At 31.1% G+C, this 17084-nt stretch overlaps 4 protein-coding genes across 7 annotated transcripts; 3 read left to right on the forward strand and 1 right to left on the reverse strand.

Moving 5' to 3' along the window:
* The first annotated feature begins 3339 nt into the window (after nucleotides 1-3339).
* On the forward strand, nucleotides 3340-4248 carry LOC111287689 (protein yippee-like At4g27740). The gene is made up of 3 exons (XM_022878363.2): nucleotides 3340-3497; nucleotides 3598-3705; nucleotides 3807-4248. The coding sequence occupies exons 1-3, from the start codon at nucleotides 3447-3449 to the stop codon at nucleotides 4029-4031; spliced, it is 384 nt and encodes a 127-aa protein (XP_022734098.1). The 5' UTR covers nucleotides 3340-3446; the 3' UTR covers nucleotides 4032-4248.
* A 3359-nt stretch (nucleotides 4249-7607) lies between these two features.
* Nucleotides 7608-9535, forward strand: LOC111280247 (protein yippee-like At4g27745). 4 transcript variants are annotated; one of them, XM_089746311.1, is made up of 3 exons: nucleotides 7608-7776; nucleotides 8375-8502; nucleotides 8912-9535. In XM_089746311.1, the coding sequence occupies exons 2-3, from the start codon at nucleotides 8410-8412 to the stop codon at nucleotides 9137-9139; spliced, it is 321 nt and encodes a 106-aa protein (XP_089602437.1). In that variant the 5' UTR covers nucleotides 7608-7776; nucleotides 8375-8409; the 3' UTR covers nucleotides 9140-9535. The 4 variants fall into 4 exon arrangements, with proteins under 4 accessions (XP_089602437.1, XP_089602434.1, XP_089602435.1 ...); XM_089746308.1 differs by lacking the exon at nucleotides 7608-7776 and adding an exon at nucleotides 7830-8215; XM_089746309.1 differs by lacking the exon at nucleotides 7608-7776 and adding an exon at nucleotides 7830-8165.
* Nucleotides 9536-10517: 982 nt separating this feature from the next.
* Nucleotides 10518-13712, forward strand: LOC111280234 (uncharacterized). The gene is made up of 5 exons (XM_022867447.2): nucleotides 10518-11133; nucleotides 11225-11430; nucleotides 11739-11837; nucleotides 12796-12869; nucleotides 13134-13712. The coding sequence occupies exons 1-5, from the start codon at nucleotides 10803-10805 to the stop codon at nucleotides 13357-13359; spliced, it is 936 nt and encodes a 311-aa protein (XP_022723182.2). The 5' UTR covers nucleotides 10518-10802; the 3' UTR covers nucleotides 13360-13712.
* LOC111280228 (pentatricopeptide repeat-containing protein At2g13600-like) lies at nucleotides 13498-16186 on the reverse strand. Its single transcript, XM_022867438.2, has one exon. It carries the CDS (start codon nucleotides 16051-16053, stop codon nucleotides 13567-13569), a length of 2487 nt encoding a protein of 828 aa, XP_022723173.2. The 5' UTR covers nucleotides 16054-16186; the 3' UTR covers nucleotides 13498-13566.
* Between the last annotated feature and the right edge of the window lie 898 nt (nucleotides 16187-17084).

Genomic DNA, 17084 nt, shown 5'->3' on the forward strand with positions numbered 1-17084 from the left:
GTCCATGTTCCTTGTGCAATAATACTAAGCAGGTGCTCCTAAGAGACTTCACTAGCAAATGTAGTGTTAAGGTCATTTGCTTACAAATAGCCTTACCTTTCTCCACTCATTTGTCATACACACTTTGCACATTAATGGACATAATTATATAGAGAACTACTAAGTTAATGAATTGATCTAATCTATCTATTACTTTGTTAAGGTATGTGAAAAGCAATGCTTAGACTAAACAATATGCAAGTTAGAGGCTAGACTATAAGAGAATTCTCTAAAGTAGCTATTACTTGCATGAAAAAAAGTTCAAGAGTTCTCATAATTTTGTTCACCACAAAAAAAAAAATCCATAAACTTGTAGTCTTTAAACAGGCATAAGAATTGTCATTCTTGGCATTGCATCAATCCCACACTACATCAAAGACTCCAAGCAAGATATATGTATAGGTGATTACAGGCATAAATTTTTGTATACTATGACAAAGTAGTAAACTATAGCCTAAGCATCCTACCTAGTGTTCCATTCTTGTCTTGTAAATAAACCCTCCACAATAAAACAAAGTTGATGAAACCATGAATTTGTTCAAGGCTAATTCATTTTATTAGAAACATCATGGTTGCAATTCATACAAACAATTACCAACAACCTCTTCATCTGAGATAATAAATATACAAAGGATAAAATCTTTCAAAACCACAACAAAAACACATGAAATACCAATTTAATTATCCAAAAGGTGTGTTCAATTTAGTCTTTTACTAATAAGTAGCTATAACCATTAAAATTCACATTAACCATACAATAAAATTACAATGCAACACCATGAAACCCATCAATCAATGATTAGAAAAGCAACAAAGCAAAATCCTAAAACGGGTTTAGCAATTTTCAAATGAATGAGATTGAGATAGAAAAAGATTGAAGCTAATTCGTACCATTTTCTCCAATAGCCAAAACAAAGGCTTGGGTAGTTTATCTCAATCATACCAATCACATCCATTGCATTTATTTGGCTCTAGGTTTTGTAGGACTTGATTAGGATCTGCCAACAATTCAAGCAGAAAAATAATGATGTAATGGGTTGATTCGAGTTTAACCAAGAAGAGGTTGTTGGTCATTGCTTAACAAAAAAGACACCATACAAAAAAAAAAAAATCCAAACACAAAAACGAACCCATACCATAAAAACAACAATATTTTTTTAAACATGCAATAAAACCAAATCCTACTCAACTTAAACATACACAAACACAATCACAAAAACTAAACACCCATTAACCTTCAACTTAATGCCGAACAACATTCAACAATACTTACACAAAAAAACACTAATTAAAAACACAAACAATTTACAAAAAAACTCAATCCGACTATCATCTATACAACATGCGACAAATATTTTAGATAAATATTTTAGACAAATGAAAAATGCAAACCTCACAACAAATATTTTAGACAAATTAAAGATAAAAAAAAGTTATAACATTAAAAAATTTTATTTAATAACAAAAAATAAAATAAAAAATAAGAAAAACCCAAATCCCATTCAATGACTTAGCTCTATCAAATGAAATTGAAGTCTCTATCACCAAAATCATCCCAAGAAAATAAATAAATAAAAAAAATGAAACCCACATTTAATTAAAGAACAAAAAGAACCAAAAAAATTACCCAAAAACACATAAAAAAATAAAAACCAAAAGCAAAAGAGAATAACCAAAACACATACCAGTTCTGTGTGTTTCACGTTGGGATTCCTTCATTTGAAACCATCTTTAATGCTAGTAATAAAACATAACAGAAAAGACGCATGTAAAATACACCTTTCAAGTGGAAAAGAAACTTCCAAAATAAAAAGAGCAAAACATCCGATATACAACTAATAAGAAAGAAAAAAAAGGACTCTCATCGTCAGGATCTTTAAAGAATCCTTTTTATATAAAATAGTATTGATTTATTGAAATAATTGGAGGTTTTATAAATATTTTAGTATCTAAATTTATTTTTGTCATTTCTTTCTCTTTCTTTTTCTTTAATTTGGAGGAATTAAAAAATTGAATTTTTGAGAAAACAAAAAAAAACGTTAGGTATTATTAAAGAAAAGATTATCTCTTTTCCCATTTTTTCTTTACTTTCTTTCCTTTCTCTCCTCCCTCCTCAATCTAAACATAGACTAACAATTGTGATTAAGGATGTAAATGATATAATAGTACTTATAAGCTACTCGAATTTAACTTGAATAAAATTCGAATTTGACTTGAATAAAATTCGAATTTGACTCGATTATTATCGAATTGAGCTTGAACGTTAGTAGTTAAACTTATCGATTAAGTCAAATTTGAACAATCTTATACCCAACTCAAACAGCACACAAACCTAATTGAATTTTTATATTTTAATAAATAAAATATTTTGAATTCAACCTCAAGTATAAATAATCAAATTTTTATCGAATATAATAATCAAATTTATTTTAACATATTAATCGAGCATAATCAAATAATTTAATTTTTATTTCGAGTCAAATTCGAATTTAATACTGTGTTAACTGAAATTTAATCTATTATACCCTTAATTGTGATATTGAAGTGATTCTTAAAATTTTTGATGAGTTAAAAAAATTTATGAGTATAATACTTTTTTAGTCAAATAAATATAAAAATTAACTCTTCGGGATGAATCAAAAATTAAAAAAAAAAATCAGTAACCTTTTTTATAAAATTAAAAATTTCAACAAACTCTTAAAATAATTATATTAGCTTCAAGTTTTATAAACAAATGCCAGGCTTTTCCCAGTCAAAGCACCAGGTGAAAGAAGGAAACAGTGTTGTTGGTTAATTGAAACTGGACCAATCCCAAACAATCAAAGACAAAAAATTTACCAGTGAGATAAGGTAAAAACCAAAGGATTTTGTTTGCACAAAGAAAATGAAGAGCATCACCATGCTACTGCTTGCTTCTTACTCTTCCTCCGTCACAAGCCTAGAAGTCATGGAAAAATCTTTTTCTTTGGTAGTACTTATTTTTCCGGATAATAACCTTAGTCACGAAGGTAGACATATAAAAAATTATGCACAAATGAATTTTACTATGTTATTTATTTATTTATATAATTAATAAATATTAAAATGTAATTCATAATAATTTGTTAAATTTAATAAATAAATAAAAATAAAATATATTTATGACCTCTTCGTCCAATATATTATTCATTTATATATAAAAAACATATAAATAAATTTTATTATAATTATAATTTAGATATTTAATTAACATATCCCCACATGATCATTTATTAAATTTAATAAATAAAAATAAACAAACCAAGATCGGATATGTTTTATTACATCTTTTGCCAACCATCCATCGATCTGCCTATCCAATAATATATTTTCAGTCAACCTTTGACTCTGGCCTATCCCTCTTTTATTTAACCACCCCCAAACCTAACATGATTTGTATCTCTGATCTCAGTAGCAGAATTTGGATCATCTTCTTTTATGTATGTTGATCATTCCTTGATTCCTTGCAAGTTACATTTAGAATTGTTTCAGCAACTCATTATTTTTCCTTTATTTGTATCTCTTACTTTGGGTCTTTAGCCGGCTTCAGTGGACAACATGGAATCCGGCGGTAATCCATTGTACAGCTGCAGAAACTGCCGAAATCCCCTTGCCCTTGGCGATGATCTTATTTCTAAAAACTATATAGTTACTGCTATAACCTTGAGTTCTCTTTTGTTTCTATTTTTTCTCTGAATTACAGCCTAACTTTTATCTTTTTTTTTACTCCATTGATTTGGTTGTAACAGGCAAGATCAGGGAAAGCTTATATGTTCCATCATGCAATGAACATTGTTTTGGGGCCAAAGCAGGACAGACAGATGTTAACTGGGATTTACAGCATTGCTGATATCTATTGCAGCAAGTGCGGTGAAGAACTGGGCTGGAAATATGTGCAAGTTTATGACTTGAAAAACAGGTTCAAGGAAGGGAAGTTTGTTCTCGAAAAACTTAAGATGGTTGAAGAATACTAACTTACTGGTAATACCCCTCCTTGAAAAAATAAGGAAATTGGATGATCTCGGATTGGAAACTATACTTCTACTTTAATTTATGAAACTTGGAAATCTATGTTCGAGTTTTATGGTCTGAATTTAAATATCTGCACTTGTATAAATTAAAATTATGTTGGAAACTTTACTTATTCTCTTGTTAATCTGAGATATGCTATTAAGGCTATTGCTATATCAATTCAAAAGGGCTAATTCGGGTTTCATTTGAATTCATCTTGAGTCAAAATTGAGTTCAATTCGAACGGATGGTCGAATCAGGTTTCATTGATAGTTGGCTTTTGTGGGTTGAATTTTTTTCCTGGTAATTATGATTTCATTTCTGATCAAGCTCTTATTGTATTATAAGCACTATGAAGGCTTTACGAGTAAACTAAATTTCTATAATCGATCTCAAATTTACTGCTAGTAGTCTATTATTGTGAGATTTCAAGCAGTTTAGAGAAAATTAAAAAAAAAAAAAGGAGGCACACAAAACAAAAAAGTTAGGGAAAGAAATGTTTCCGATATTATTTTTCTGCTGGTAATTGGTTACTCACCATGGATATATGATTATAGATTGCTTCTAGCCAACCATTCATTTTCTCCCTTTCCAGTAATAATACTAATTTTTTTTTTAAAGATAACACATGCTAAGATAAGTTACATGGATTGATGAGATTAATTAAGATGATATTAAAAAAACAATGGTTAAATATAAAACTGACGCATGTATTACATATTTTGATATTTAAAAAAATAGAATTTTTATTTCTGTAATCAAACTTTCATTTTATCAAACAATTTGATACTTCATACTAACATGTTAGTCAAGTTGCATAAGTGATACTAATATCCAAAAAAATTATAACACATTCTGTAAATGTTCCATGTCATCCTTTTTTTTTTAATTTCTTATTATTTTTTTTAAAATAAGATTTTATTCTTTTATTTTTTAAAATTTTTTTGATGTGACGATAATTAAATATTTATAACATATAATATAATTTTATTGAATATTTATATCACACCATCACTTAAGATGATAAAGTGTAAGGTATCAAAATGTTTAATAAAATAAAAATTAAAGTATTAAAATAAAATTTTTATTTTTTTAAGATATTAAACTGATAAAAAAATTAAATAATAAAAAATTATTTTACATATTAACACTTCAAAAAATTGATATTAACTTACAAAAGAGAAATTCGATACCATCAGAAAAAAATAGAACTAAAATATAATAAATAAAATAATTTATATATTTATATAATATATATTTTATGTTAAAATATATATAATAAAAAATTACTATATTATAATTCATATCAATATCTAAAATATAAAATATATTTTATTATTTTTAAAATTTATATATAATTTTTATTAAAATTTTAAACTATAATATTTAAACTTTATCCCGGTTAAAAGATAAAGTCATAATTAATATAAAAAGTAAAAGATTGCAGATCCACTTCTGACAGACATAAGGAGGGAAATGTAAATTTCCTTCAAGGGATAGCCTTAACTTCATGCGCCTCTGTCGCGTCTCAACATCACGATGCATGTTTAAGCTTCAAGTAAGGAAAGCGGACCCTACTTTAAACGGCAATTCATTCCCCTTAGCTAGTTGGAACTGACGTTAAATGCGCATATCACGCTCTACATCCCACGCGTGTTAAATACTACCATCCTTTCTTCAACAAAAAATCTTTTTTTTTTTTTACATAATAAAGGTAAATAAAAAATATTAAATTTTTTATATTTTTTTAATCGTCTTTAATCACTTGACTAAAATTTTTAGGATCAACAATAAAAACTATCATCCTCTACCTATATATTAAATTTTGTTTAATTTTGTAAAAAATGAAAAATAAAGAGGTTATTCACGTGACCTTATTTTTTTAAAAAATAATTTATGTTATTTGTTAAATTTATTTTTTGTTTATTTTTGTTTTTGTTTTTAATTCTTTAATTTAATTTATTTTTAATTTTACTTTTTATTAAATAAATTTTATAAAAAAATTAATTGGAGTGTAAATGATCAAGCAATTCGTATTTGATTAATTTTAATTCATGTTAATTTAACATTAATTTTTTTTAATTTTTTTGGTTAAATCAATATTTTTATTAAAAATTAGATCAAATTGAAAATAAATTTAAAGTATTTCACTTTATCTCAAGTATGTAAGTGGCACCTCTCTCTTTTTGTTTGTATTTTTAATTTCATTTTTTTAAACTTTTGATTTTTTGGGATATTATTTATTTATTTTGTTAATTTTATTTTTTATTAAATTCCTTTTATAATAAAAAATCAATTGAGATAAAAATTAAAAAAAAAAACTTGTAATTGATGAGTTTCGATTCACAATAATTCAATTGATGTATTTTTTTAATTCAAGATAATTTAATTAAATTTTTTTTAAGTTGAGTTTAAGTAAAAATAAAATTTTGGTGTTACGCCTTAATCATGGTATCTTAGCAAACGACTTTTATTTTTAATTTTTTTATATTTTTCACATACCTTTTTCTATATATATATATATATATATATATATATATATGTAACTCTCATTTTTTTAAAATTTATTTTCTTTCGTCTTCCTTTATAAATTACTTCATTCTCTCGTAACTCTCTCAAAAAATAACATGAAAAAATAATCATGCTAATGAAACGGGAGGTGTTCCAATAAAATCTAGGTTCAAAGATTATATGTATTTTATATTTACCTTTAATTTGGGTTTATATTTCTTAAATATTATTATTATTATTATTTATAAAAAAATACACATATATTTATTTATATCTTATCTAGCATTAAAATTTAACATAAAAATATTATTTTTTATACTTAAAATATAATTTTAAAAAATAGAGGAGCAATAAAATAGAGGTCTAATTCTAGTCTTGAATATTTGTGAAAAACAAAAAAATCTCAAAATTTTATTTTTTTTTAATCTCTCTGTAAAATATTTATAATTTAGTTTTAATCGAATTAATTAATTAAATTAATTTAATTAGGTTAATCGATTATTCATCAAATTAATTTTGATTGATTAATAAAAAATAAATTTTAAAAGATTTTAATTTTTTATTACTTCAATTTGAAAAAAAAAAAACCAAAATTTTAATCGAAATATAAAAAATTAAAAATTAAATAAAAATATATAAAATAAATCATTTTATTTTATAAGTTATTAAAACTTTTAATATAATATTTTAATATTTGAATATGTTGTTAAATAATTTTATTTAAGTTATTTAAAATATAAAAAATTTAAAATTTAAAATATAATTTAATTTAAATATATTTATTATTTAATTAATAAAAATTAATTAAATTGATTGAATTAATTCAATTTAATTAATAAAAATAAAATAAAATAAAATAGAATAATTAATTTAATTTTAAATAATTTAATTCGAAATTAAACGAAATGACGTATCTCTCTCTCCATGTTTCTTAGAGGCTCGTGCTTCTTTAATGAATACCAACTCTCACCCTCAAAGGTGAGAACAGGAATGAAAGAAATTTGTAAATCCTCTCAAGCTTCTTACGTTGATTGAGTAACCAATGAAAAATCTAGTTCACACTCAAGCAGAGAATTTGGACATTCTTAGATTTACAAAAGTCAAGAAACCAAAAAAAAAAAAGAAAGGCCCTTCTTTTCTTTTTGGCTAATGACTGATGTTTTGGTTTTACAGCTCACATCCTCATCCATTTCAGTTGTAATATTCGATTTGTCAATGGGGTTTCTTCTCTTATTTTATTTCTTTTTTTTTTTTAACTTCAAACTTTTCTTGAAAATGGATTCGTGCTTTCTTTTTCTTTCTTTTCTTTTTTATTTAGTTTATTAATGTCATTAGTATTTTAAGTTCCAATCCTGTCTTTGTCATACACCCATTTGTTTAATCAGATTTTTATTTTTTGGGTGCAAAGGGGGGTGCCTAACAATAACAAGGGAGAGGGGGACGGCGGAGTCGAATTCACGCCTATATGATTTTCAATCGGTCTCTTAATCACTAGACTAGGTTAAGAGGGGAAGTCAGAATTTTTTTTTTTTTTTTATCTTATAATGAATCATTGCTCTCCTTGTAATCCACTTCGGTTTAAACTTGTACGCAAATACTTAAATTTAGTTCTCAATCTCTTTTTGTAGTGTTTTAGGTGAAGAGTTTCATCTTTTGTTCTCTTTTCTTGTTCATGTGTTGATTTTGGGTTTTTTTTTTTCTTTGCTTTGCTTTAAGTTGGTTAGCTGCTTTCTGGTTGTGCTTTGATATTCCTTTTCATTTTTCCCCCCTTTTCTTGGTGTGTTTCTTTTGTCAGTGACGACGGTGTTCGAGCCTGAAAGTTATTGATCAATGGCCGAATCCTTGGTTCCACGATTGTACAGCTGCTCTAATTGTCGAAACCCTGTTTCTCTCCACGACGATATAATTTCCAAGTCTTTTCAGGTAGAGCACAAAAGATTCTGAATTTGTCTTTTGAAATTTTAGTAGCACCTTTCCCTTTATGTGGTAGTTTCAGACTTTTAAATTGGGCGTGCATTTTTTCTGCACATATGATAATTGGATTGAAACACTTCATAAATAGTGAATAACAGAGCGGAAATTCAAGTGCTTTTCTTGAAAGTAATGATCATGATATCAAGTAATATGAAAGCTTTGCACTTGTTTATACCAGCCTTGGCCCATAACTTGGCGTATATCTTGCGAAATGTGAGCATAGTTAGGAAAAACTGCATCATCTGATATCAATATGAATCGATTCGAGCATTTCAGAAAATAATCTCATGTTTGACCGTGATAAATGATCTGAGGGGACTTCTGCTCAACATTCTTTACCACAATTTTGTTCTTATAGGGAAGAAATGGCCGGGCATTTTTGTTCTCCCATGCAATGAATCTAACAACAGGACCAAAAGAAGACAGGCATCTCTTATCTGGTCTCCATACTGTTGCCGATATTTATTGTGCTGATTGCCATCAGGTGTTAGGTTGGAAATATGAGCGAGCTTATGAGGCATCGCAGAAGTACAAGGAAGGGAAATTTATACTTGAGAAGGCTAAGATTGTTAAGGAGAACTGGTAGCACCTGCACCATTTAAGGGTTTCATTCCACTTATTCTTGTGTTGATGTGATTTCATCAATGCTCCACGTTCATCTTGTGCAGAAACTTGTAACCCATTTGGAAAATTTTCCTTGTTTCCCACCGTGCATTCGTAACATGTACTACATCCAGAGGATCCATGATGGATTGGCAATTCCCATGTTAATAAATTTATGGTATTGTCAACTACCCACCATGACTTTCCATTGTGTAAATACCTGTGAATGAAATGGTTGTTACAGGAGTTTGAGACACTTTTCCTTTCCTCCATCCCCTTGATGTCCAGGCTATTGCACAAAAGCCTTTTGTTTTGGCAGGAAAGGAATAGGTTTCTCAATGAAAGATTGGTTTTTCAAGCTCTAGGAGATGAAACATTATATCTTCTTGCTCAGATTAGTTAGGTTGATTGGTTTGGATAGTTGGATGCTATGGTAGCTGCAGGCTGATAGCGCTTGGCACTTGTTTGAATAGCTTATACTAGTATCTTTCATAGTCTGCCATGTCAATGTTAGCTCAATGTTTAGCAATGTTGGAAGAATCTGGACTTTTAGCGTAGAGAGCAGCAGGACAAATACAAAGAACCATTTGCATTTTGCAGTTGATTTAGTTTGACACTGAGCTGAGAAACAGTAATTTTAAAATGGGGTGTTGTGATATTATTTTGTTCAAATAAAAATATTTTCATATTTACCATGCTAAATATTTAAAAATACTCAATTTAAAGGATTAAAAAAGTATTCCAGTTTTAAAAAATGGTTAAAATGCTTTTTTTTTTTTAATTATATCGTTTTATTTAGATAAATTTTTATATTTTATTGTACCAAATAAGTTTTTATTTTTTATTTATATTTAAATAAGTTCTTTTTTCAAACAATAACCGATTTATTTATATTAAAGGTCTATTTAAGTTCAAATTAAAAATTAAAAATTTATTCAAATGCAAATTAAAAGTTACGAGTTTATTTAAGTATAAATTAAAAATTTGTTTAGGTATAATAAAATTTAAGGGCTCATTAAAAGGATTTATTTGAATATAACAAAAATTTAAAGGTTCATTTAAATAAAAATGATAAAATTGAAAAAAAAAATTTAATTAATTTTTTCTGTTTCAAGAGAGAACATAATTCTTGTGAAAAGAAAGGGGAAGATCTTGACTCGAACCTAATATCTCGTCCTCATAAAACCTTCTTAACCTTAAAACATCGTCCTCAAGCATTTGTCCTTTTTATTGTTGGGTTTGCAATAGGCCTTTAACCTTGGGCTGCCCCCTTCTACTAGGCCTTTAACCTTGGGCTGCCCCCTTCTACATTTTTTATATTAAACGACATAGTTTATGCCATTCCGTATTTTTTCTTTTTCGTTCTTCGCCTATTAGATTCAGATTTCCCTCATCTGGAACTTCCATCCTCCGACCTAGGACCTACGTGCCGCACCTCCGTCTAGAGTCAAATGTATCGCCGGAAAATTTAGTAGCGGATCGTAGGTGCTCTATATTTTACAAATACTCTCTGTTGTCTTGTTTCTCTCCCCCCAATTTTTCCATCTCCAAATTTTCCTCAAAACAAACACAGGGTCAAAAGGAAAGTTAAGGGAGTTTCAAATTTAACAGAGAGCACAGTATTAATATTTAAAAAAAAAACACAGATGAACCTGAAAGAAGCTTTATGGAGCAAGCAATCAGATTCCAACGAATGTCCATCCCCATCATCGTCATCACGAAGGGACCCAGAATCAGAAGCAGCATCGACTGCTGCAACGAATGTGGTTGGTGAGCTAGTTAACTCTCTCAACAAGCAACGAATCTATAGAGAAGTCAACCTTGCTCTCCGCACCGGCCTCCGTGACGCACGCGCCGAGTTCTCTTTCCTCCGAGTTCGTGGCCTCCGTTTCCTTCTTAAATCCCTCCGATCCATAGCCCAGTCTGACTCCTCCATCATCCTCTTTTCCCACACCCAATCCATCCCCGACCTCCAAGGTTCATCATTTTCAAATCCTTTAAAAAAAAAATCTCTGGGTTTTTTTCTTTATTTTTATTTGTGTGTGAAATTTGGGTTTTTTGGGGACAGTGGTTCCTGTGTTGTTTGAGCATTCATTCAAGGAAACCGAGGATGATAGAGTGGAAAACTTGGATCATATATTCACTGTGGAGCCAATGAAGATTAACAGTCCTTCCACGGATGCGGAAGTTGCTCTTGCGCTCAGAGTCTTGGAAGGCTGCTGTCTACTTCACCCTGAAAGCACTCGTTTGGCCCATCAACACAAAGCCATCCCGGTAATTCTATATATACGTTTAAGAAAGTATAAAGGCTTGCCAGAATTTCGGTTTAGATTTGCACTTTTATAGAAAGATGTCTTGCATTAATGAGTGACAGTTCTCTTGTTGAGGAGAAATGGGAGTTGGGATTGAAAAGTGAAGATTGGATATTGTTGTGGAAAAGTTTTAAGCATGTCACTTTGTGTCAAAACAAATAATTAGCGTGCTATTTCACAGCTGCAATTTGCCTGCATTTAACCACTATATTTTGGGGAATATAGATCTCAATATTTAAATGTAATCTTCGAGTACTTGTTATGATGCAGGTTTTGATGAATGTCTTATCAACTCGAGGAGTACTTGAACAAGGTGCATGCCTGGATGCTTTAATCTCGATAATGTTGGATTCCTCATCCAATCAAATGGTATTTTATCCATTCTTTGGCTGTGCTAATGTGTTACGCGGTAAACTTTGCTAATATTTTAGTTTAAATTTATAGTCTAGCTAGTTTTATTTCCATTTTTTTGGCCACCAATTTTTATTAGCAGTTCTCTATGCTAATGCTAAGCCTACTGACCTATTTCACCGCATCTTCATGGTTACATAACCTTGAATTCTGTTTCAGCTTGTGTGATTACTTTGTAAATTCATTTCATGCCATTGGGAAAGCATTTTGATCTTACTTCTTAAATAAGTTTAGTTGTCAAAGATGATGTTTAGCTCCATCAATAGTCAATGTGAACGATAGAAAAAATGTTCTTTTATAGCCTTTTGGTTTCTAGGGGAAAAGATGAAAAAGGAAACACCCAACTTTACTTCTTTCCCCTCAATTTTGGTTCTTTTATTGATGATGATATAAGTTGCCAGTTCTCTCCTGTGTCTTCTCAGCTTTCATACAAGAAATAGGGATTGGTGACTTCCAGCCATTTGACATGATTAACGCTATGGGTTCTAGGAACTTAATTATTTTCTCAAATATTGACTTAATGTTTGTCAAAATCCTCTCCAACCTGCTAGTCAAAAACCTTTGGAAAGGATGTTTCTTAAAAGAAGAATACTTCGTAATAGCCATTGTATTGGATATTTAGTTTTGCAACAGTCATATTATTTCCATCTCATAGGTCTTCCCAGAAACTTGGTTCTCATTGAAGCCTAGTTTTGGCACTAAAACAGAAAAGGTTTAATAAGGATGGGAAACACTCAGGTTAACTGGTCGTGAGAACAGCCTCTTTAACCCCAGATTTGAGCGGAGGTTTTATCCTAAACTTTGTAGCAAAAGAAAGGCTTCCTTACTTTTTCCCTGGATTTCTGGTGATGATATCTTTCATATGTCCATTCCATCCGGTGTTTGTGTGCATAATGTTTTTAGTATTACTCCCTAGGATTTTGAAGCATGCAATGGCATTGAGGAAGTTGCAGAGCTCATACGAGACAAGCAAGTGGATGAAAATCTCAGGTACATGAAGATAGTAGCTGGGATATTTATTTCAACGCCTTGTTCTCTTTTTCTAATTCTCTTGTTTATTTTTTTATTAATGTCTATATCATATGTGGTAATCCCAGTGAAAATAAATTAGGAAATGTATTATTTTCTCAATGAAGTTTGCCCGTTGATTCGTGTAGATGACATTGATCTCCCAATGCATATTTGTCTTTTTAATGCTATCCTATGTCTCACTGATTCATTTAACTGAAAAAGGAATATTATTCTGCTGCTTAGGTTGAAATGCGGAGAGTTTTTGCTTCTACTCAAAGGACATGTAAATGGGATGGAAAGGTCTCCCATGGCAACCATTAGTGATGACTTAAGACGACTTTTAGGTGAAGAATCTGCTTCCTTGATATGGGCAGCAAGTCAATTTGGCTCAACTCTTGATCCAGACCAGAGACTGACAGCTCTTCACATCCAAGCTCGCAGGGTTCTGGAATCCCTAGACTTGTACTGAGTTTTAATTCATACTACTCTTGATATTACTAGTTCCAAGGAATGGTTCATGGTGGATTTAGAAGATTCCAAGATGTTATTATGGAACCAACACTATGTTGGGTTTTAGTGACTGCTAGTTATGATGGGGGAGAATGTTGCAGAAATTCAGATCTGTGATTCATTGTATACTCGGTACAAATGATTCAAAGTATTAAGTGTCGTGCATTTACAAAGCAAATGTTTTCATGTGAAGGGTTAGTTTATCCAAAGTAGCATAGATGTCTTCTGTTTTCTCATGAGACTTGTCATATGCAATAAATACATGGATATCATCCCTGTCCTGAATCCAACTACATCCTGGATTCTTAAACATTCCACTGTCTTTAATTTTCTGTCTTGTTCTTGCTACATCAGACCATTTTTCAGCATAAGCATATAAATTTGCCAACAATACATAGTTACCAGTATTATTTGGCTCCAACGCTATAAGCCTCTCTGCTGCAATTTGTCCCAACTCAACATTACCATGAAGAACGCAGCCACCAAGCAAGGCGCCCCACGTCACTGAATCAGCTTCCATTGGAACTCTCTTGATAAGTTCATAAGCTTCATTAGGCTGACCTGCCCTACTTAGCAAATCAATCATGCATGTATAGTGTTTTATGGTGGGTTTGACATCATATTGCTGCATCAAACAAAATAATTCCTGAGCCATCTCAATCGACCCAACATGAACACATGAAGAAAGAGCGGAAAGAAAAGTGATATGATCTGGCCTAAAGCCATTTGCTATTATTCTTCTAAAGAGAACAATTCCATCCTCCCCGTGCCCATGCATGGCATATGCTGTGAGCATGGCATTGTGGGACACCAAATTTGGGTCTGAAATTCTATTATTTGCTAGTAGTGCATGCTGTATGCTCCCACATTTAGCATACATGTCCACAAGGGCTGCTCCTATGTAGACATCAGTATCATAACCACATCTAATTGAATGTGCATGAACCTGCTTTCCCCGCTCAATGGTGGCCGACCTTGAACAAGCAGGTAGAATTATTCCAATAGTGTAAATGTCAGGCCTCATAGTTGAAGTCTGCATTTCAGAGAACAACATAATGGCTCTATCGTGTAGATCATTTTCCACATGACCTACAATAATACCATTCCACGTATGAGCATTTGGCTCAAAACCATCTTCTTTCATTTTTCTAAGCAGATGCTGAATGTTTTCAATCTGATTGCAGCGGGCAAAGCCAGATATCAAAGCATTCCATGTTGCTGTATCACGCTCACTTACTTCATTGAAAGCATTTTGAGCAGCCGTTAGGTCTTGACATTTGCAGAACATTTCTACCAATGCTCCACCAACAAAGGTATTAGATTGCAGGCCTCTAACAATTGCTTGAGAATGTATCTCTCTACCAAGTCTCAAAGAAGCCGTGTCAGCACAAGCTGTTAGAGCACTTCCCAGAGTGAAAGAATCAGGCTCAATTCCATCTTCCATCAGAATATGCTTAAATAAGTTCAAAGCTTCATTAAATAGGGAGTTGTTTACATATCCAGATAACATAGTGTTCCATGAAATTATATCCTTCTTGATAGTCATGATGCCCATCTGATCAAATAGCTCCTGGGCCTTTGAGACATTACCATTTTCACAGTACCCAACAATCATTGTATTACAAGAAACCACATTTTTCACTGAGAACTTTGAAAACAAATGGAAAGCGCTTGTCATATCACCACACCTCCTATACACATCAATCAATCCATTGACGGCAACAGGGTTAGACATAAACGAACGCCTAGTGATATATCCATGAAATTCTTTGCCAAGCCTCAACTTCTGTAATCTAGCACAAGCTGGAAGAACGCTTGCTAGAGTTTGTGCATTTGGTTCAATGCCTTCCCCTACCATTCTAAACAACATCTCAATGGCTTCCTCATCATAACCATTTTTTGAGAAACCCCCAATAACCGCACTCCAAGAAACAAGATTTGGTTTTGAATTCTCAAACAAAGACATTCTTTCAAAAAAACTCAATGCTTCATAAACCTTCCCATTGGTAGCACAAGCGGTAACAACGGCATTCCATGACACGCGATCCTTTTTAAGCATTGTCTCTAGAACTTTCTTAGCATCATCCAGGCTTCCACATTTACCATACATATCAATCAAAGCATTACCTACATAAATATTAGAAACAAACTGATATTTAATCAAAATCCCATGCAGTTGTCTTCCTATTTCCACATTACCAAGACCACTACAAATTTTTAATATAACAGGAAACACAAAAAAGTCCAATAAAACATCCTCAAACTGTAGTTTCTCAAAAAGCGAAAAAGCTTCTTCAAAAAGCCCATTATCAACATACAAACTAAGCATAGCTGTCCAAGCATACAAGTTTCTTAGCGTCATTTTATCAAACAACAAATCCGCGTCATCCAAACAACCAAACTTCCCATACACTTGGAGCAACTTGGTGTCCACAAACTCCTGCCCGAAAAACCCAGTCTTGAAAGTATGAGCATGGACCTGTTTTCCTAGGCTTGGGTTATTGCAAGATTCGAGAATTGAAGCATAGGTGCTTGAACTTATTGGCTTATCAAGCAAAGAGAGAGTGTTGGGCATGTGAGGGTAAGGGTGAGGTTTAGGGGGATTTTGGTTTAGTGGTGGGATGGTGATGGATTCCCACAATTGAGCAATCATTTTTTGTGAGTGTGGGCAGTAGTAGGCGGTAGCCAACTCAAGTACCAGAAACGGAAAGCAAGGGAGTCAGTCACCAACATGTGCAGCCTCGTTAATATTGTCTTGACACAATTCTGGAAAGATATTTATGGGTTTGTTTGGTTACAAGGACGCCCATGCCCCAATTATGGGCAGATAGGAGCCTTTTTTCACTCTACCCTTGATGCATTATAACGTAGTAATTTTTTCTCTCTCAAATACAGTATCATTTTAACCAACATCAATAAATACCTTGTTGATATAATTTCAACTCAGTGGAAACTGAGCTGAAAAGTGTATCGAAATTAAAAAAAAAAAAGAAAAAAAGAAAGGTCAAGTGGCGTTTGAGGTGATGCTTTAGGACGTTCCAACATTAATTCAGCAAAAAATTTATCAAATAAATACAGCAAAAATGGAGAGAGTTGAGTTGTATATTCGTATTCGTATTCATTTAACAATCAAAATTGTTATTGACATGGTCATTAAAATATAATGTAATTATCACCGATTCATCATTTATTTTATAATAAAATTACACTATTTTATTTATTTTTTTTTGGGAGATTACAATGTTAAAATTATAATTAACTTTGAATCATTATCTTAAACTTTAAAAAACAAGACCCTTTTTGGGAAGTAAACTGCTTGGCTATGCATTGAAAGAAATGATTAAGATGGAAGTTGTCAATTGGATAATTCATTTTAACAAGGGCTTGACTTTAGTGTCTTTATTTTAACTCTATTTTTTCTTTTCCCTTGTTCAATTTTCCTTCCTGCAAAAAAAAAAGTAGATAAAATTTTCAATATTTCTCCACCTGCTTTTTGTTTTTAATCTGTTGAAGACTCAATAATGTAAAGCAGGCAGGCAGTACCCAGAACTGTAAATTGATAACTTTCAATACGAAAGCCCTACAACACCTCATTTCGGATAAAAAAAAAAAAAGAAAACCATACCAAAGAAATTAAAAACATCTATTCAAGCTCTGTTCTACTTGCATTACCTGTTGTGGCAT

The sequence above is a fragment of the Durio zibethinus genome, chromosome 17 (assembly GCF_047325235.1).
Source record: "Durio zibethinus cultivar Kanyao isolate XHJ-2024 chromosome 17, ASM4732523v1, whole genome shotgun sequence".
NCBI lineage: Eukaryota > Viridiplantae > Streptophyta > Magnoliopsida > Malvales > Malvaceae > Durio > Durio zibethinus.

Coding starts and splice junctions, on each gene's coding strand:
- LOC111287689 (XM_022878363.2), top strand. CDS start 3,447: ATGATTTGTATCTCTGATCTCAGTAGCAGAATTTGGATCATCTTCTTT. Junction 3,498..3,597: donor TTTGGATCATCTTCTTTTAT/GTATGTTGATCA, acceptor TTGGGTCTTTAG/CCGGCTTCAGTGGACAACAT. Junction 3,706..3,806: donor TTATTTCTAAAAACTATATA/GTTACTGCTATA, acceptor TGGTTGTAACAG/GCAAGATCAGGGAAAGCTTA.
- LOC111280247 (XM_089746311.1), top strand. CDS start 8,410: ATGGCCGAATCCTTGGTTCCACGATTGTACAGCTGCTCTAATTGTCGA. Junction 8,503..8,911: donor TAATTTCCAAGTCTTTTCAG/GTAGAGCACAAA, acceptor TTGTTCTTATAG/GGAAGAAATGGCCGGGCATT.
- LOC111280234 (XM_022867447.2), top strand. CDS start 10,803: ATGAACCTGAAAGAAGCTTTATGGAGCAAGCAATCAGATTCCAACGAA. Junction 11,431..11,738: donor ATCAACACAAAGCCATCCCG/GTAATTCTATAT, acceptor GTTATGATGCAG/GTTTTGATGAATGTCTTATC. Junction 12,870..13,133: donor CAAGTGGATGAAAATCTCAG/GTACATGAAGAT, acceptor TCTGCTGCTTAG/GTTGAAATGCGGAGAGTTTT.
- LOC111280228 (XM_022867438.2), bottom strand. CDS start 16,053: ATGATTGCTCAATTGTGGGAATCCATCACCATCCCACCACTAAACCAA.